Here is a 20,302-nt window from a genome sequence, read left to right on the forward strand (position 1 = left end):
TTTCACACTCTACAAGCATCTTTCAGTGTGTGATTGCAACCAATAGCATCTACTCTTTAACCAAGATTACATGCCAAACTCTGCTTGCCCTGCATGTGAAAGCATTGCAATAGGTAACTGACCTAATCTTGACCCCATGATTTTCTTGTAGTAGAGGGGCATCCTAGAGATTCTGTGGAGGACTGCAGGGCTGCGAGTTGCCACCCCTGGCCACTCTTGCGCCTAACTTGAGGTTCAGCTGCCTCCTCTGTTGGAGCTGGAGCCAGCTGTGATTCTGTCACCCACAAAGTGGGATATTTGAAGTAGCTTTGCCTGCAAAGTGGAACATTCTGTGTCAACATCTAGGGAGTGGCCACAGCTAAGAGGTGAGAGGCATGCAAAGCAGGGGCAGGCAGGCAGGTTGTTGGCTTGGATGACTGGAGGGAGAGCTCCTGTTTGAAGAGCTGGACTGCAGAGGAAAAGGATGGACCCCAACACAGGTAAATTCAGGGGACACCTATCTCCCCCCCCCCAGGCTTCATGGCTTTTTATTAAAAGGGGAGGGTATTCTGGGTGCTCCTTTGAGCACTTCCAATGAACATGGGTGCTGTATAAGTTCCACACTGCATGGAGCACAGCACAGCACGGGAGATGCATGGTGTTTTTGTAGTTTTGTAATATTTGCTTTATTTAGAAGTATACAAGGAGACCATAGGTGGAGGCAAACAGCATATAGTTCTGTCAGGCAGCAGCAGACCCACAATCTCATATAACTTCCCTAGACAGGGGTAGCTGTGTGTTGGTTGCAAGGGAAAAATATAAGTATTATAGACTAATTTCTGATAAGGTCCAAGCTTGGGGCATGTAGTCTTTGGTGAGAGATTTAAAATCACAAAATATTTAGCAAAGTAGTGTGGAAATACAGGCTGCGAGACCTTTGAAATATGCTCTCGTGAGTTCCAAAACTTTGCTCTTCTCCTAACATAGAAAAAGACCACACGTTGGGTAAGTTAAAAACGTTTTCTTACAAACTCTCCAAAAGTTAGATTCATGTGCTCTTCTGTACAACATTCAGAAAAAGGTGTCACAGGCAGTAAAACTTGGCTTAGTGGGGAAAGTGCCTAAATTAAAGTATAGGGGCACAAGAGAAGCTTGTTAGAGCCATGCAGCTAAGTTGGAGCAACCTGCTTAGCCTCTTCACATGCTGAGTTCATGTGGTAGACTGCGGGAACAAAGACTTGACCTAATCCCTCCCAAGGTGAGCTAAGCCTGGCAGGACAGTATACTCTATGTACTTAACCCTTTCATACATTAATTAGACGTAAGCATGCTGGTTATACGAGGCAGGTTATCTGACACTGTGCTCGTATGAAGGTCCCTCTCCTTTCATTTAATGGGAAGCTTTGGGCTGCCCATAGATTCAGAGGAGGGAGCAAAGGCATGTTTTGACTTTGCAGATCTCTCTTTATCCAGGGGAAAGTGGGGAGGCTGATGGGAGGCTTTCCCTGATAGCACAAGCCCTAATTCTCAGGAGATTGGATTGTCCTAGCTGGATGATCTGGACATAGCTGCCAAGTTTTCCCTTTTCTCACGAGAAAGCCTATTCAGCATAAGGGAATTTCCCTTTAAAAAATGGATAACTTGGCAGCTATGGATCTGGACCCAAAGCATTCACCCAACACACATGCAGAGAGGCAACCTACTGGGGACCTTGCAGAGAGGGCAGGTAGAACTCTTTAAAGTTATTACTGTAATTAAAATTCAAGGCCATCCTGCTACTTCCTGGCATGGCCAGCAGGGTGCTCCCTGAAAACACAGTGAGGAGCTCCCACCATCAGCAAGCACAGTGGATAGTGGCATTTCTTTGCCTCGGCCAGTGTTGACAAAAGTTTGTTTTTCCAGAAAACTTTGTTCTGGTATACTTTCATAGCTGCCAAGTTATCCCTTTTTAAAAGGGATTTTCCCTTATGCTGAATAGGCTTCCTCGTGAGAAAAGGGAAAACTTGGCAGCTATGATACTTTGGTTGCTCGTGCTACAAGGGGTGGGTCTTGGGGGGAGGGGTTGTTCTGTATGTGCATTCATTTCTAAACTAATCTCTTTTTCAGTGCCACTTGTCTTTTAAATAATCCAAAACAATTTGCAACAACTTCAACACAAAACAAGATTAAAACACAATAAAACAATGCTGAAATATAACTTTGTGGTTTTTTTTAAAAAAGCATTTTATTAAATTTTCCAATTAAACAAATAACAAAACGAAACAAACAACAACAAACACCACATAATAAACACAATTTTTTTTCTTTTAAACATCTTCTCAATTATTGCAATTCTCTTTGCTCTGCCGAGCTTTGACTTCCCTCCCTCCCCCCCAGTCGGTTTTTTTGTCCATTCCTGTCTTACAGTTTCTTTATTCCTTCTATCTAAAGTCAATTCGTAGGATTTATTTCAATCCTGCGAATGTTTTTAAACTTCTACAGTTCCTTTCCATATAGTCCACAAATTTACTCCAATCCTTTTGGAACTTTGACTCTCCCTGGTTTCGGATCCTGCTAGTCAGTCTTGCTAATTCTGCATAGTCCATCATTTTTGTCTGCCACTCTTCAATCATCGGTAACTCCTGAGTTTTCCATTTTTGGGCTTATAACTTCGTGTTTTTAGTGTTAATTAATTTATTGAAAAGTACATTTCAATTGTTTGTTTGTTTTGGAAACTGAGTTGGGAATATGATTAAAGGGTAGTATAAAAGCTCAGAATAAATAAATAAATCACATTCATTCGGGGGGGGGGGAGCCAGGCACTAAGGGTAGCATTCAACACTGGTCCTACTGACAATAGACCTATTGAAGTTAATTGACATAACTAAGTTAGGTTTATTGATTTCAGTGGGTCAACTCTGAATTGAATACAGCCCTAAGAGCAAAGACCTCCAATCACCCATTATCAGCCTTGGGGGATAAGAAGGTTCCTCCATGTCTTCCTTTGACTGGATTCCATCTGTGGGGCTCTTTGTCTTTTCAGAAGGGGAGCCCGTCAGCATTCTTGGCCTCATCCTTGGCGTCAGCCTCTCCCTCTTGATCCTTGGCGTCCTTAGCTATGTCATTGCCAAGTGGTACCAGGAAGGACACTGCTGGAACAGTAAGTATGGGGTGTGGTTTGCAGTTGCTGTGTAGTGTAGTGTAGTGAGAGCCCAGGGCTAGATCTGTAGCAGAGGCTGGGGGCTGGCATGGCACTTGTCCTGGCTTCATCTGCTCCCCACACATGACCCATGGACCCTCTTTCCCCCAAAAGGCATGAGGACCTTCCAATACAGAGAAAATGGTTCATTTACTGATGGCTGCTAGGGCTACAATTAGCCAGTTTTGGAGAGACTTGGCAGGTGCTCGAGTCACATACTGTATTAGTACAACAAAGTACAGGAAACGGCCCTTTTTAGAAAAGTTAATGTATAAAATAAGGGGTTCCAGAGGTCAGAGCAAGAAAGACAGGTTCACATCAGTATGGTTTGATTTTATTATGTACGTTAGTAAAGAGGAGCATGGTCAAAATCTGCCTCTCGCATATAAATGCATCTGGCTAATACAATAAGACTTGTGTAATAATATTGTATGGTTTCGCCTGATGTAACAAGGGATGCATATTCACGAAGCCTCTTCCTCCTCCTCCTCCTCCTCCTCCTCCTCCTCCTCCTCCTCCTCCTCCTCCTCCTCCTCCTCCTCCTCCTCCTCCTCCTCCTCCTCCTCCTCCTCCTCCTCCTCCTCCTCCTCCTCCTCCTCCTCCTCCTCCTCCTCCTCCTCCTCCTCCTCCTCCTCCTCCTCCTCCTCCTCCTCCTCCTCCTCCTCCTCCTCCTCCTCCTCCTCCTCCTCCTCCTCCTTCTTCTTCTTCTTCTTCTTCTTCTTCTTCTTCTTCTTCTTCTTCTTCTTCTTCTTCTTCTTCTTCTTCTTCTTCTTCTTCTTCTTCTTCTTCTTCTTCTTCTTCTTCTTCTTCTTCTTCTTCTTCTTCTTCTTCTTCTTCTTCTTCTTCTTCTTCTTCTTCTTCTTCTTCTTCTTCTTCTTCTTCTTCTTCTTCTTCTTCTTCTTCTTCTTCTTCTTCTTCTTCTTCTTCTTCTTCTTCTTCTTCTTCTTCTTCTTCTTCTTCTTCTTCTTCTTCTTCTTCCTGCTGCAGGTATGATTTATTTTTATGAGCCAGCTGTCATTCTGTGAGTTTACGGGCGGGTCTACTGTTATCTTTTCTAACAGTTACTACTGTATAATACTTTATTGCTCAGTTGTAATGTAATGTAAACTGAAATGTATTAGTTACATAAACACACATAACCTTTGTGATCTACATAAATAATTTGTTGTCTGCAGTTACACTGTAAAATTCAAATAAAAATTATCCCATTAAAAAGCAATAACATGAAGACTTTCCAGAAGCATTTCCTGCTGGGGCTAGCTTCTAATGACTCAGGTTAATATGTCCACATAGAAGGATTTACCAATTTGCATACACTTTTCATATGCTAATTTATATGTCTAGATGAAAATTTAGAAATAATTCATAGAATGATAGGTTCATAGAATCATAGAGTTGGAAGGGACCCTGAGGATCATCTAGTCCAACCCCCTGCAATGCAGGAATATGCAGGTGTCCCTCATGGGGATCGACCCAGCAACCTTGGCATTATCTGTACCACGCTTTAACCAACTGAGCTATCCAAATTACATTCTAAAACAAGAAGATAACTAGCACTAGCCGGGTTACATTTCAAAGCACAATGCCTCTAGTTAAACCCCAAGTTACCATGTAAAGTGTCTACAAAGTAAGACTGGCAGACCCTCAGAGCAATCAGTCTGCCAAAACACTGCTCTGTCATTGTTGAGCTACCCCTCAACTGATGAGGAAGGTCTCATGGACAGCAAACTCCAGATGTTCAATGCCACAGATGTGGAACTTGCGTCAACAGAGCACAGAGTTGCCTGAGCTGCCGAAATTCCAGCTAGTCAGGAGTGAAACTTCACAAAGCGGGGCTTATTGGTGCTGACTCACTCTGAGGGGTTTTGCCAGCATGACAGGGTATTTTTGAAAGCCTGACAAGGGGAGGGCAGAGCAGCAGCTGAGGTGAGCAGAGGAAGGGAGATTTCAACAAGATCCCCAGGACTGTGGAGAGTTTCCAGTTATCCCTGTGGGTTTCACTCTGGACAGTCCAAGTGTTAAAATCCACACTTTTTTAAAACTATAAGGCCACACTGGGGTGGGGTGGGAAAGCAAGGTCAGCCTAAAGGCCACCCCTCTTCCTAGCTCCAAAGTCTGGGTTTCACATGAATTGCTATTTCCCACACAGTCCCTGTTATGTGGCAAGTAGCAGCTCAGGGTATGTGTGATTTGGACTAGGAAAACAATGCAGTGGAGAGAGGAGAGTTAACATACATATCCTCCTCAACTGTGACAGCCCAGCTTTGAATTATGGCAGGCATCCCCAAATTGCGGCCCTCCAGATGTTTTGGCCTACAACTCCCACGATCCCTAGCTAACAGGACCAGTGGTCGGGGAAGATGGGAATTGTAGTCCAAAACATCTGGAGGGCCGAAGTTTGGGGATGCCTGAATTATGGCCTCACACAACTACATGTGCTCTTTTAGGAAAGTGTAGGAGCTCTGCTCAGGGATCTCTGCCACCATCACCTCTTGTGGGACCCTCAGGCCCACCCCATAACTTGTGGGCTCCATGCTTGTGTTTCCAAGAGCTGCTCAGTTTCTGAGTTGATCACAGAATGTCTTGCTTTCCCTTAGGATGCCCCCTATCTTCATGGGAGGAATGTTGGAGGGTATGCTGCCAGTCTTGCGGCTCCTAACAGTTTCTTGACTCCCTCTTCTTTTTCTTCTTACAGGGCCTAATTTTGTCTTCAACCTTTACCATATCCGGTATGTAAAGACACACACCTGCATGCCATATCACAGGCCCATCTGGCCATGAAACTCTGCAAGACCCCAAGCTTTTAGCTCACCTTGGATCCTCTGCAGGGTGATGGATGGTCACTATTAACAGAGGGAGGGACAGAGGGGGCCCCTCAAGCACAGTGAGCTGACTGCACATGCCAGACCATTGCAGTGACTGCTCACAAGAAAAAACCAGGAGAGTGCCAGCAGAGTGCCAGACGAAGTCCCCTGTGGGGCTTAACATATTGCATACACCTACACCAATTTCTACTGGTTTGATGAATTACTTCCTTTTGGCTTTGTTTCCATCTTTGCCAACTGGAACCAACATGTTAAAACTCCCATCTCCTGTTCTCTCGTGTGTTTGTGTGTGCCTGCTTAACGGTACTCTAGGTCAGGCTTCCTCAGCCTTGGCCCTCCAGATGTTTTGAGACTACAATTCCCATCATCCCTGACCACTGGTCCTGCTAGCTAGGGATCATGGGAGTTGCAGGCCAAAAACACCTGGAGGGCCGAGGCTGAGGAAGCCTGCTCTAGGAGTAAATGAAGGAGTGGGCAACTGTCAGTCTGTCTGTCTTTGTCCTTTTTAGCAATCTGAAATCAGTGGAGGTGGAACTGGCCCCTCCCTTCACCATCAGTGGCTCCATGCGCGAAGCTGGAAGTGGCTATGTGTGGTTCCACGACAGAGGCACGTAAGTCCAAGGAGCTGCCAACTCTGAATCTGGTCTCAGTGACTTTCTTTCCCAGCAAGACCTTCTTGGAGCTCAGACAACTGCTTCTCAAAGAAGTCTCCCAGGAGTCTTGGACCAGCTAGACAGCAGTAGCCATTGGGCATATGGCTGCTTGGGCAGGTTGGTCATAATGATGCTCCACCCAGACTACCACTGTTGGTGCCATCTCTTCACACCCTGCACAGCTCAAGGGTCTGGGCAATGTGTGTGCGTAAAATGGAGAGAGTCTTTTCAGCTATTCCTGGCTTTCTATGAGAGAGTTTGCAGGACTTTTGACACAGTCCCTAAACAACCACTTATAGGGAGCAGGGCTGGAGGACGTTGGGATCTCTGGGTAGGTCTCAGTAGATGGTGCAAGCATCCAGATGAAACGAGAAGTTTGCAGAATATCCCTCCGCTATGTCAGAAGCTGCCAGGGGGGCTCTGGGTTCTGTGCAGCTGCCCCATGTGGAGAGGCGGTAAATGTGTTTAGCGCCCCATGTGTTTAGCGGTAAATGTACTGCCCTAGCTCTGCCTACCCAGGCTGGCCATTGAACCTCCTTTGAGAAGGAGAGGGTCACCGTTTTGCCTTCCTAGGTATTCTCTGGTTCTGACTCCATCCCAGGATTTCCACTTGCTGGCTCCTTGGTTCTGGTTCCTGGCTGTTGTTCATCACCAACTTGCTGGACCAACTCTTGGCTCCCAGCCCCTGCCTTCAGGAAAAATGGGCCCCTGACTTGGAAGGCACCAAGCTGGTTGCCAATGCTAAAAAGTTTCCTTCTTTGGGAAAAAGTTATTTGCTGCTTTGGTCAGCCTTCATCTCACCCCATTCAATGCTTGAAAACAGGACACTGTCCCCTTCTGCAAAGTGTATGAATGGCATGAATTGGAGTAGCCACTTGCAGGGATCTGACTCCATTCTACTTCAGATGGTGGAACCTACCAAGAAGTCCCTCTGCACCCATGCTTGGCATTGCCCCATTGACCAGGTAGCAGCTCCACGTCACATTGCTCTGAGGCCCCATGTGGGCATGTTTGCAATGCAGACCACTCAAGGCGGCCATGATTCATGGTTTGGCAGGTCACCAGAGTAGACTAGAGAAAACTCTATGAAGTGTCCTTGGGGCGATGGCAGGCTGTGATTTGGTGGCTTTGCTTTTTCAAGGCCTCGGTTTAGCTCCTGGCATCTCCCATTAATCCATGCCTTGGATTGAAGAGCTGAGAAAGACCCTCCACCCATAGAAGCTTGGGGAGCTTCTCCTGGGAAGAAACAATAGTGCTGGGCATCATCTATAGGGCTGGGTGTTTACAAGAAAATGCCTGCTCGTACCTTCGTTGTTTTACTCAAAGAGCCCCACTAGGAAAAACTCAACAGCTCTACTAAAAAAGCACAACTCCTGAGGGCCAAAGACTTGGGTCTTGCTCTGCAGCTGCCTGGTGACTACTTCCTGAAACCTCTTTTGCATAACATGCAAACAGACTTCCTCCAACCGTCACACTGTGAGATAATTTGGGGAATCCACAAGGTTGTGGAATTTCTCCTTGGTCATTTGTGACCAAGTTTTGCTCCCTGTTTAGAGGAAGTCCAGAACCTCTGAAGGAAAGCTGCAATGTTGTGTGTGTGGAATTTCTCAAGAAGTTGTATCTGAAGGTTTTCCAGGGTTTCCAGAGAAACTGTCTTGCACAGCTCAGCTCCAGTCTGCTCCTCTGGGGAGCTAAGAAACCACAGACCCATGAGGAGGTGAAGCTGCTGCAATTCCTTTGCAGGCTTCTTGGTGCCCCCTAAAACTTTTCTGTTTAAGGAAGCCTACCCAGACATCTAAAAGTTCGTGTGTCTTTTAATCTGTAATTTTAGCTTAACGGGTCGGGTGCTTTTAATTATATTTTGGACTTTTTTAAAAAAACAACAACCTTGAACTTTTACTGACAATTTACTGTATCTTTTACATATTTTTGTAAACTGCTTAGAGACTTCACTTACAGTTAAGCGGCATACAAATTTTGTCAAATTAAAAAAATCAAATGCACAAATTATTCATAGCAGTGCAAAATGGAGTATGAGAACATAGCTAGGCTTTGAAAACAATGGTCTGCTATTGCTGTTAATAGTCTTGCCTGCCAAATACACCTGTGTCTTGTTCTTTAGGGGTGGATTAAGTTTTGAGCCAGCTGCAAAGCACAACTCCCCTGTGGCTCTCTGTCCATGCTAGGGGAGGAGTTTCACCTCCTTGTTGCATCAAAACATACCCAAGGCTGCCATTGTGGATTTGGCTCATAGGGTGGTTGGCAGGTACAGCTGCAGGTGGCTGTGGGCTGGACTGTGCCACTTCAGAGGGCAGAGGGGTGCTCAAGAGTTTGAAATGTTCCCCTAAGTTTAAAAGCTCCTGGCAATAGAAAAGAAGGTGCCACTGCTAAAGGGCTGGGACAGACCTTTTATCCCAGATGTGCTGCTTTGCAAAGTTTGGCTTTTTAAAAATGAATGAATGAATGAATGAATAAGGGAAGCATTTCACAAGTGGTGCCCCCTGTCCACGCCTGCTGCAGTTGAAATGGTCTGGTGCAGCCATTCTGATGTACATGGAGAGCAGTCACTTGATCTTTCCACTTGGGGGCAAAAGCTGGCATTTGCAAATGTACCTAAAGGTGCATTTAGTTTCTCAGGGCATCAGTATGCTTGCAATCCACTTGACATCAGTAGGAAAAGGAACCGCCACCAGCTCTGGGAGCTGTGAAGTGTAAGACCATTTGCCAGACCAGGAGCCTCTGCATCTGACCAGCAGCTGATGCCTGTGCAGGAGATGTTCTTCAGCTGCTCAGCCTGCCTGACCTCATGCCAGGTGAGCAGCTCTGCACAAATGCAAGCACCGCACACTTGGTCCTTGGGTGCTTCACGGAGGTTTTTCATCCCAAAGCAATGCTTCAAAGTGGCATGGCATTTTAAATAAATAAATACACCAAAATGCATTGATAAAAAAACTTGTATGCTCCAAATAGATTTACAAAATAAATAAAATAAATAAAGTCAGTTTGTACAAAATATTTTGAACATTTAGCGACCTCCCTATAATCGTAATAATCCTGAAAGAAGTTCACTGAATTCTCTTCCTAAGGAAATGTAGGGCTGGCAAGGTAAGCTTGGGCCCTGAAGCCAGTGCCCAGCTGAACAAATTTATTTCTTAGCACCCCTCACATCAGTGGCAAAGGCTGGCCCTGACATTGCAAAGGGTGCTGAATCTGGGCTAGTGCAAGTTTCCCCCACTAAGGAGGAGGCAAGTCCATCTTCTGAATTGTCTGGAAGGGCCATTTGCTGCTGCCAAGGGCAGATCCAACTGCTTCCTTCATCTCTGAGCACCTCTGGCTAACATCAGAGGCTGAAACTGGGCTTTCTGGGCTCAAGGCTTCTCACTGCTGTACAGGGAGGGGGAGGGGTGGCAGGTTGGCTCAGGGCCAGCAAAGGAACCTCCACTTCAGAAAGGCACAGGCCAGTCCTGCTGAGTCTGTGCCTATTGCTTATGACGGGGTGACCATCCTTTCTATCTCCAAAGCTAAATCAAGGGTAATGATGTCTGCCCCAAAATGAATGGAAGGCAGCTGAGGAATCTCTGCGCTCTTTGTAGGAAAGGAGAGACACATACATATACATAATCATCCTGAAGACACTGCAGCTGTTGCCAGCAACAAACTACCAGTGCTCAGTGTTGCAGAGACAACTCCAATGATGTGTGAAGTGTCCTCTCCTTCCACCGCCCACAACTACCTTCCTCTAGTTGCTGCAGACCTTTTCAGGCAGACACGCACCACTGCATTGACCTCCCTTATTGCATTCAGGTCCCAGAGCTTCTCAGAAACATCTGGTATCATCAACCTCCTTCCTGCTGCATGTTTTATGTCTGTGACTAGAATAAAACATGCTGGTTTACATGTATGGATTTGGGGGACAGAGGAAAGGTGTATCACGGGGAAGGGATGTCAGAACTAGAGCTCCATCTGTCCAACAGAAAGGGACTGTCAGGAGGGTGCCCGCCCCCAATCCTGCCCCTTCCACCCTGCAGCCTTCACCTCTCTGTGTGGCTCCATTAGAGCTGTGCTATCTCCCATTGACTCAGCTTATTGGGAGGCAGTCCTTGCACCCAGTACTGCAGGAGGCCTGGGACACCGAGGCTCAGCTGTGGAACAGAGTTCACTTGTGGGGAGATGTGTGAAGAGGGGCTTGCCAGCTCTTGCTCAAAGAAGCCCAATGCCAAGAGGGTCTTGGGGAATTCAGGGGGCAATCCCTGCTGCTCCAGGGGGGTGCTGGCAGGGAAGGGCTGTTTCTGTTGCTCTGTTCTGCCAAGAAAGTCATTGGTAAGAGTCCCGTCCCTCGCAAGGCCAGAGGGGGCACTGATGGAGACCTGTTTCAAGTACCCAGTAGCTAAGACAGGCTCTGAAGGGGTCATCTCATCTATACTGAAGGGAGGCTGGGAGCAGCCCAATATCTCTGAAGGTGTCCCTGACTGATTCTGGTACCCAGAAAATATCTGGGCCTTGGGTGGGTCTTCAGCTTCTGGAGCCACCTGCTCTGCCCCACTGGAAGAAGAGGGAGCCTCCAGCAAGAGCTGCTCCTGTCTGCTGAGGGCACCCATCTCGTCCTCTTTGGTGCCTCCCTCTTCACTGCTTCCCAGAGACAGCCTCCCCAGGCTGCCAGAAGGATCCTGCAGGCAGATGCCACTGTCTGTGCTGCAGCTGCTGCTGTCCATCAGGTCCCTGAGCACTGCACCCTGTGTTAGCCGCGTCGGCAGCCGGAAGCAACCTCCCAGTGGTGCTGGTGCTGCTCCCATTCCACACTTTGTGCTGTCAGGATGGACAGGGTCCTTCGGTCCCATGGAGGAGAGCGGCTGGATGGCATCCACCTCTAAGCATGATACCAAGTCTTGCATCCCGAGCGGAGGCTTCTCCTTTGGCACCCAGTGCAGACTGTGCTTTACGGGAGATTTCTGGGAGGCAGAAAGAAAAGATTTCTGTTGTGGCTTTCTGGCTTCTGTACACTTCTGCCAACTAGGTGCTGGTCACAGCTGGAAGGGCCTTCCAGAAACCGAAGCCTGTCTCTGAGACTCTGCTCAATATTCCTTCCTCTTTGCCAGGTTGGAGGGGAGGGGAGTCCTTCTCACTCACTCACCTGCCAGTCTTGAGCAGCCCAGACCTGGTGCCAGGCACCAAGTGGGGAGCAGGCAGGGCCCCCTGAATCCAATGCTAAGGACCCTGTTGAGCCCCTTCCCCCAGCCCCACGTTGATACCTGATGAAGGACCCCTGGGACTGTCAGAAGAGGAGGTGGAATTACCCCACTGACTAGTAGGGATGCCAAGAACTTTGGGTCCAGGTCAAAGATTGCTGGCACCATCCCCAGACCCAGTGGTTGGTAAGCAATTCCTGAGAATCCTTCACTGGCAACACGTGTGGTTAGGGCGACGTTTAGGAGGCTGGAGTATGTAAGGCATCCCTCTGGACCCTTCCAGTTGCTGGAAACAAGGCAGGTCTCTGCTATTTCATTGCTCTGCCTTGCTGCACGTCCTGTGTTAGTGACCTTGGTCTGTTTCCTGTCCTTGCTTCTGGAGCACGTGTTGGACCTAGACTGATTCTCTGTGCTTGACTTGGACTTGTGGAGGCTACCTTGCACCCTTGGGTAAGTGTGTTGAGAAAAGTCTTTCCCTTCCTTGGACTGAGACCCTCATCCCTGAGGGCACCCCTGGAGCATGACACTTTGTTGCCTGAGGCAAAGGACAGGGAGCCTCCCCTCTTCCAGTTATCTAAGCTGACTGGGTTGTCAGTTTAATCCAAGTAAAAAACACACGAGAGGATGCCCGCCCGCCCCAAGTTGCAGCTGAAGACAGGAAGGTAGCTCGGGGGAGGGGCAGCAGACAGGCCTGGCTTGTGGAACACACCACAGTGTCTTCTAAGACCTCACAGCTGATGCTCAACCCACTCCCTGCCACCCTTTGCCTAATGACAGAACCATAGCTGCCAAGTTTTCCCCTTTCTCGTGAGGAAGCCTATTCAGCATAAGGGAATTTCCCTTTAAAAAAGGGAGAACTTGGCAGCTATGGACAGAACCAGCTTCTTGCTCGATAAGGAACTGAATCCACGACTAGGGGAAGTAAAGAATCTGGTGGTAGAGAGGCAGCTGTTGTGGGGCTGGAAGATGTGGGTTTGAGTCCCACCCCCAGTCGTGCACTCAGTGTGGATAGGTCAGTATCTCAGCCTCAGTCCCTATCTGCAAAATAGGAATGTTAACAGCTTATTTTCTATGGCTTTGCCCTAAATAAACCTGGTTTTCTTTCATAAGCACTCCCTGAAAGACAGCTAGGTGGTCTGAATAAATAGGTGGGGAGGTGTAGAAGGGACCCTGAATGTGCGGGGTCGGTCCTACGCAGTTGATGAGCTGCTCATCCCCCTCTGGGTTGCCTTCTACAGAAGTGCAGGCAGCGACTCTCTCTTCAAGACTTTTCCATGGCCACAGAAGCACCCCTAGGATTCAGGTTCCATTTTTCCCTGTACAGTTGGACTGCCCATAGGGAGAGAGGGTGCTGAACCTCCATAGAAGCACTTACCAATAAGAGAGGTGCCTCTTTGGGTTTCCTCACATAGGCACAGGCTACTCCCACTCCCAGGCCACAGAGGATGATCACCGTAAGGAGGGCCAAGCTGGAGATGAGGATGGATCTTACATGGTCTGCACAGAAGAGAGCAGCAACCTCTGATTATTCAACTGGATGGGCTGATGGGGGAGTTCTACAGGCATCTGCAGGAGATTGCTACCAGTAAGTGCACTGTAGAGACAGGAGTACCTGGAGAATCAACTGTGGGACCAGGATCTGTGTCCATTCCTCTCTGTGTGCACTGGCTATCTTGCCTCCCTCCCCCTGCCCTCCGCAATGAACCAAGCCTCCTTGAGGAGGTGAAGGAAAGGACTGGTGCAGCTAGGTTCCTTACATGAGAATGTGTGCAGATGCAAATGTGTCAGAGACACATGCTGTGGAGAAAAAAAGGGCTGTAGCTTAAGAGCTCAGTTGGTAAAGCATGAGACTCTTAATCTCAGGATCGTGGGTTTGAGCCCCATGCAGGGGGTTGGACTAGATGGCCCTCGTGGTCCTTTCCAACTCTACAATTTTATGATCCCATGAACAGCAACCCCGTGGGTGCTTTGTGGCAGATGCAGAGGGCAGGGTCATTAGCTACCTGGGAGATGTTTCCCATGTCTCCTGCTGTTGACTCTTTGTCAAGTATTTAACTGGGCTGCTTAATTTGGGCCTAGCCTGCCTTTGCAATCCCCTCCAGTGGATCTCTCTTCCTTCCCCGCCCCCCATTCTCTTTTTGGTATCACCCCCCTCTCTCCCCCACACACAGAAGAACAGTAAGGGGGCTGAGGAGAAGGGGGACTGGAGCCTCACCTTCTTTAGTGGGTATTGAGATACACTGCTCCTCTGTCCTCTTGCCAGGACTTGGTTGGGAGACCACCCGTGTCTCCACACTGATGCAATAGCACTCTCCCCATGACAGCGATGGGAGGTTAAATTCCAGCTTGGTCTCAACATACTCAAACTGCAGAAAATAATGTGAGAGTTGTCAGTCCAGCTCAGTCCAAGTCTAACCAGAGTTCACCAGGCTGGCCAATGATACCCGGCTCTAGCCAAGTCCCAGTCAGTGCCAAGGGTGTCTCCTCTCCTCTTCCCCATGGCATCCTCAAAGAGGCCAGCACTCCCTATGCCAAAGGGTCTGGGCCTGGCCATTCTCTTCTTTGTGGAAGCACCTGGAACCTTCAGCAACTGCCTGCCTCCCTGGAATATCACCAAGAGGGCTTCCTCTGGGAACAGAAGAAGGGACTGCCTAGGACATGTCCCCTGCCAGAGCGTGCAATGCCTGTCCAGAGACAGCGCCCCCAGTGGCCAGCAGAGCAGAAGGAGGGACGGCGAAGTGGGTGCTGTAGCTGGATGCTCTCCCACCCCCGCCACAGGCAAACCTTTCCCCTGAACTCTGCCAGCCAGGGTGCCCTGCCATCCACCACAGCCTTACCTGGATATTGTCAGACACCGTCCGGATATGGACATGGTATTCCTCTGAGTGGTAGAGGTCCTCATAGGTTATATTGTGCCACCTGCTGGTGGGAGGTTGCAGCTTGACTTGGATCACGTTGTGGGAAAGAGAGAGGCTCACTCCTGCCAGTCGAGGAGTTGCTGGGAAAATTAAACAACACCAAAGAATTAATGTGAATTTCTGTTGGGGGAGTTTTAAAAACTGCCTGAGTGTGACGTTCCAAGGTTAGGAAAATACTGTTGTCCTAAATTGGGGGATTTGCCCTCTACCCTCCTCACGACTATTTGTTCCCATCTATTGAGCAACCCCTGCCCAGTCCCTGTGACTGGGAGGTGTGGGTGACAGTCACCCCTTGACACAGCCTGGACCCAGATCCTGTAAAACAGAGAAGCTGGAAAAACCATTCAGCCCTGCTGGTGAAGAGTTGTTCCCATCCCAAACTCCAATGGCCTTTCATTTTTCCTGGGGAATGAGGTGGAGTGAGCAGACACCCAGCACACAGCGTCCCAGTAGCCAAGAGGATGCTTGCAGGTTTTTTAAAACAGGCCTGACTTATAATGTTGCGGTTCTGCTGGCTCAGCTCTGCATTATTATTGTGCTGCTGGGATTTGTTAAATAGATTTGGATATTTATTAATTTAGTCATTAAAAATAGATATTTCTTTGCTGCTAGGAAAACAAACAACACAAAATAACAAACCAAGAACAGACAGTAAGGTCACAAATTGTATTAACTATGCATGATTGCAGTGATAGCATCTCCAAGTCTTATTAATTTAGTGATTTGAATGTACATTGATATTTTTTTAGGGATTATGTTTGTTTTATTCTGTTTCTTGTCACAGTCTGTTAGCCACATTGGATAAATAGGCTAAGTACCAATTTTAAACATAAACAAAATGGGACACAGGCCAGGGAGCTGGGGGGTGGAGGGCTCTGGGAGGCGGTAAGCCACTCAGAACTATATTGCAACGTTAGAAAGCTGCCTATATGGGTCCATCTAACTCAGCATTGCCTACACTGACCGGCAGCGGCTCTCTAGGCAGGAGAGTGCCTGCCCCCCCTGCTCGGAGATGCCAATGGGGATTGGGGCCTTCTGCACGCACAGCAGCCTCTTCACCAAAGCCCTTTCCTCACTGCTGTCGCGTGGGGAGCGCGCATCTTCCTGCCCGGCGGCGGGGCTGGTCCAGCGCACTAGCTCCCAATCCGGATTCTCTGGGGCGGCTGGATTCGAGGGGGAGGGGGAGAATCTGCGGCGGCGGCTACCTGTCCTAGGATCGAAGCGATGCGTCTGGGTCCAGTTGGAGGCGCGCATCCCGGTCACCGTCCGGACTCTGGCGAAGTAGAACCCCGAAGGCTCCCGCGTCTCGTAGGAGAGATCGCAGGAGTGCCTCCGGACGCGCGTGCAGTTCAGCGCTGGGCTCCAGCCGCCGTTCTCGCCGTATCTGCAAGAGAGGACAGGGCAAAGCGGGTGAGGGGAGAGGAGGAGGCCGGAGTGGCGACGGGGCGGGGGGCTTGCCTTGGATGTCGACAGAGACCCTTTCCCACTTAAGACGGCCGGTGCAGATGCCCCACCACCAAGACCTCCAGTGCCTCCCGCGACGGCCCTTTCCCTTCTTACCGCATGTACTGGACGTCGTACAGGAGGAGCCCGCGTTCGGTGCTCGGTGGCTCCCAGCGCAGCTCGTGCTGAAAGGTCTCGGCCACGAATCTCACGCGCTCGGGCGGGGCTGGGATCTTCCCTCCTGCAAAGGCAGCGGTTAGCGACTGATTGTCCTCGGGGTTACCTAGGCACCGCGGTGAGCCCGAAAGGGACCAAGCCAGGGCTCCAGGCGGGCGAGGGCATCTTCCACCCGCTCTACTCCAGAGGAGAAGGGCACGGCCACGGAGAGACCCAGACTTGGCACCCTCAGAAGGCAAGGAGAGCCCGCGGTTGGATCAGAAAGCCAAGCCCCACACCCCGTCCGGCCCCGCGACCCTCTCCCGCCCGGGATCCTCACCGTGTCCCCGAAGGCAGCGCAGGAGGAGCAGCAGAAGCGCCGCCAGGAGCATTGCCCCGTCCCTCCAGTCCAGGCGGCTGCTGGCGAGCGACTGAGCGAGCGCTGCGAGGTGAGCGGGGAGGGAAGCGCTGGCGACGTTTTTCGCTTCCCTCGGGGCAATCCCCGCCTACGCCACGTTCCTCGGGGAATGTCCCGCTGCTTCTCTGGGCAGGCCGGCGGCGCGTCCCCCTAAGGAGGCGAGAGAACACTTCTGGACTGGGGACTGAGCCGCGCGAGAATCAGCGGCCCAACACTGCAGGCGGATCCGTCCACCTGGTCTCCTCTTCCCTATCTGCAGGTGTTTTTTGTTTTTTGTTTTGTTTTTTAAAAAAACATTTTTATTAAAAGTTTGAGAAATCAATTCACAAATTATAGCAAAATACAAATTAACGGGTGTTCCATTGAAAGCAGTCCCGGTGAGTTCCAAAGGAGCCTTAACTCATACAGCATAATTTATCAACTATTTCACGCCAGTAGGCCTCTCCAAAGATTTCCGTGCGATTGTACGTTTATGCCAGTACGTTTTCGAGCACAATTCAAAGTGTTGGTGCTGACCTTTAAAGCCCTAAACGGCTTCGGCCCAGTATATCTGAAGGAGCGTCTTCACCCCCATCGTTCTGCCGGGACACTGAGGTCCAGCGCCGAGGGCCTTCTGGAGGTTCCCTCGCTGCTAGAAGTGAGGTTACAGGGAACCCCTGTGGAACAACCTCCCATCAGATGTCAAGGAAATAAACTATCTGAATTTTAGAAGACCTATGAAGGCAGCACTGTCTAGGGAAGTTTTTAATTAATGTCTGATTTTTTTTATCGTGTTTTTAATATTCTGTTGGGAGCAGTTCGGAGTGGCTGGGGAAACCCAACCAGATGGGCAGGATATAAATAAATAAATATTATTATTATTATTATTATTATTATTATTATTATTATTATGGCGGTGGTCTTCATAGATCTGGCAACATGCAGGTGTGACATGCCACTTTTTCTGCTAACCCAACAGTCCATACACAGGAATTCAATGAGCCAAGCATCAGACCCTTGTCTAATTTCCAACATTCAACCACTATGAATGCTGGCCTACATAGCTCAGTTGGTTAGAGCGTGGTGCTAATGATGCAAAGGCTGCAGGTTCGATCCCTGGGGCAGCTGCATATTCCTGCATTGCAGGGGGTTAGAACAGAATCATGAGGTTGGAAGGGACCCATTGGTCATCTAGCCCAACCCCCTGCAATGCAGGACTCTTCTTGCCCAACGTGGGATATGAACCCAGGGCCGTGAGATTAAGAGCCTACTGACTGAGCTATCTCAGCGGGTTGGACTAGAAATTCTAGAAAATCACTAGATGATCCTTAGTGTCCCTTCCAACTCTACGGTTCTATGGTTCTCTGTTTCCATCCCTACTGCTGCAGTTTGCAGCAGGTGTCTGTTGAGGCTCCTGACCGGCAGCTGCTTGGCTCATCCTTGGGCGCTGCGGCAGCATATCTGTGGGGCGGGGTCAGTGTTGGATTTATGTATAAGCTAAACAAGTTTAGGGTCCCTCTCTCTTGGCCCCTCCCCCCAAAAAATGTAAAGGAAAAAAACACCTGGATGTACATTTCCAAAATATAAGATAAAAAACAAATAAAATAAAATCTACATACAGCAAATGTTTTGTGTTGGGTTGGCTCCTATAATGTACTAAGTAATGGGCCTTGCCTGCTAGCCTGCTCCCTAAAACATCACTATCACTATTAATATACTTCTTCATAATTGTATTTCAGTTCAACAATTACCTTAATTAAAATGCATATTTTGTTATGTGCAAATGGCTTTAGATACCTATCAGGTCCATAAATTACCATATAACATATGTTCAACACAAAAAACAGCAACAATTTGTTGTTGACTAAGGACAGCTGGACATATAAAGGGCCGGGCCCCATTACCTTCAGTAGCTTAGGGCCTCATCAAACCTAAATCCGGCCCTGGGCTGGGTGGAGTCCACATGTCAGTTTCCAATGGGGTGTGTGTGCGCAATGTCCTACCCCCCAGCCCCAGCCCTGCCAAAGAGGAAAGTTCACTAGTTGCAGGGCGGAGAGCTTCTTCGACTGCCCGCGCAGAAGCGTTTAGGGGTGTATTATTGATGGCATGGGCGTAGCCAGTATTTATGCTGGGGGGCGTCAGGAGGCCCACCTGTCATCATCGTCTGCCTGTCTCTGTCTAGCAGATTCGGAATGAAATGTCTCAACCATAGTTGTTTTAAATTACTTTCATTTTAATTACTTAATTCTTTTGACCTCAGCGAGCATTTCAGTTTCAAATATCCTGATTATTTCTACTTTCAATTTAGCTTTTATTTTTTCTTACTTGATTTAGGGGGGCAGCGGCCCCCCTGGCTACGCCCATGGGAGTTGGGGAGTTGGGTTTAGTATGTTGTGCTGAAAGTGGAGGTAGAGGGGGGGACTTCCTCCCCCCTGCTCACTATGCTAGACCTATAGTGGGTGTTGTCATCCAACGAAAGGAATTACCAGGGGATTCTGCCAGAAGAAGGGAGACGGTGTCCCTCTGAGAGCTGTCGGGGTCTGTCTTTCCTTCCTCTCCCCAAGCAAGGCTCTTCTTTCGCCAGGCGTCAGGATCTCTGCCGCTGCCCCTCCTCACAGAGCGTCCAAGCTCCGAAGGGAAATAAGTCCACGCGCGCACGTTCTAATACTCACCCGTGACTCAGATTTAGTGCGTGCGCCTGTGTCTGCCTCGTAAATTGTTGGGGAAAGCCAAGTGTGTAGGTGTGTGTGTGTGGGGGGGGGTGTCACAGCTAAAGTCCACCTCCCAGCTTCAGCTTCAGTTTCAGGGGCTGGCGAGGATAAGGTGACAACGCGTAGGGGCGGGTGGGCTTCCTATCTGGAAGCGAAATGCCACCTCCCTCGCGCGCCCTGAGGCTTCCACCACCGTCTTTCTGCCCTTTGGCCGGAGGGATCCTAACAGGCCCTGTCTAGAGTTTTCAGGATGACGTCACCGGACCATAGGTCACATCATGGTCCTTGAAAAGGCTCCGCCCCACCCCCAACCGGTCAGAAGTGGCACGTCTATCCTCAGGCAGCGATTGCCGTCGGGTCAGGGAAGAAGAAAGGGCTAAACTTCCCCTCTGCTTTGGAGCAGCTGGGAGAAACCCAAAGAAGAAGTCTCGGCCGACTTCTTCCTCCCCACCCGCCACAGTTCCACAGGAAACCCCAGAGCGAAAACAACAACCGAAAAGGGGAAAAAGAGAGAGGCTTAGAAGAAAGAAGCAGCGCTTCGAGAAACGAAAGAGGCAGCAGAGCAGAGGGGTACGGACTGGAGGGGTTGGCAGGGCTGGATTCATGTGGGGGGCAGGGGGCAGCTGCCCCCCCCCAAATCAAGACAAATCAATACCCTAACAAAAGCCTGCCCGCCCCCCCCCACCCCAAATCCTGGCTACGCCCATGGCTGGATTAACCATTAAGCAAAATAAGCACTTGCTCAGACATCAAGGGAAGGCGGGCACGGCAGAAATATTGAATTGTTGGATTTACCATGGACTTTGCAATTAGAAAAAGGCGCCCCAGGGTGCCATGGTAGAAAACCACTGCCACA

General features: G+C 49.2%; 2 protein-coding genes across 3 annotated transcripts; one reads left to right on the forward strand and one right to left on the reverse strand.

Moving 5' to 3' along the window:
* The first annotated feature begins 463 nt into the window (after window positions 1-463).
* On the forward strand, window positions 464-6,597 carry SMIM35 (small integral membrane protein 35). The gene is made up of 5 exons (XM_060268591.1): window positions 464-479; window positions 967-984; window positions 3,002-3,118; window positions 5,853-5,886; window positions 6,492-6,597. The coding sequence occupies exons 1-5, from the start codon at window positions 464-466 to the stop codon at window positions 6,595-6,597; spliced, it is 291 nt and encodes a 96-aa protein (XP_060124574.1).
* Window positions 4,185-19,622, reverse strand: LOC118096811 (interleukin-10 receptor subunit alpha-like). 2 transcript variants are annotated; one of them, XM_035139015.2, is made up of 8 exons: window positions 19,408-19,622; window positions 16,679-16,906; window positions 16,300-16,423; window positions 15,945-16,123; window positions 14,659-14,819; window positions 14,037-14,187; window positions 13,197-13,318; window positions 4,185-11,584 (listed from the first exon to the last, which is right to left on the reverse strand). In XM_035139015.2, the coding sequence occupies exons 2-8, from the start codon at window positions 16,728-16,730 to the stop codon at window positions 10,688-10,690; spliced, it is 1,686 nt and encodes a 561-aa protein (XP_034994906.1). In that variant the 5' UTR covers window positions 16,731-16,906; window positions 19,408-19,622; the 3' UTR covers window positions 4,185-10,687. The 2 variants fall into 2 exon arrangements, with proteins under 2 accessions (XP_034994906.1, XP_034994905.1); XM_035139014.2 differs by having other exon boundaries at window positions 19,222-19,622.
* Window positions 19,623-20,302: the final 680 nt, after the last annotated feature.

The sequence above is a fragment of the Zootoca vivipara genome, chromosome 15, assembly GCF_963506605.1.
Source record: "Zootoca vivipara chromosome 15, rZooViv1.1, whole genome shotgun sequence".
Taxonomy (NCBI): Eukaryota; Metazoa; Chordata; class Lepidosauria; order Squamata; family Lacertidae; genus Zootoca; species Zootoca vivipara.

What these genes read in the sequence shown, in the direction of transcription:
- SMIM35 (XM_060268591.1), top strand. An exon ending in GGAAGGACACTGCTGGAACA is followed by an intron (nt 3,119 to 5,852) that starts GTAAGTATGGGG and finishes TTCTTCTTACAG; the next exon opens with GGCCTAATTTTGTCTTCAAC. An exon ending in TTCAACCTTTACCATATCCG is followed by an intron (nt 5,887 to 6,491) that starts GTATGTAAAGAC and finishes TGTCCTTTTTAG; the next exon opens with CAATCTGAAATCAGTGGAGG.
- LOC118096811 (XM_035139015.2), bottom strand. Translation starts at nt 16,730, where the DNA reads ATGCTCCTGGCGGCGCTTCTGCTGCTCCTCCTGCGCTGCCTTCGGGGA. An exon ending in TACGACGTCCAGTACATGCG is followed by an intron (nt 16,124 to 16,299) that starts GTAAGAAGGGAA and finishes CCTCTCTTGCAG; the next exon opens with ATACGGCGAGAACGGCGGCT. An exon ending in TCGCTTCGATCCTAGGACAG is followed by an intron (nt 14,820 to 15,944) that starts GTAGCCGCCGCC and finishes TAATTTTCCCAG; the next exon opens with CAACTCCTCGACTGGCAGGA.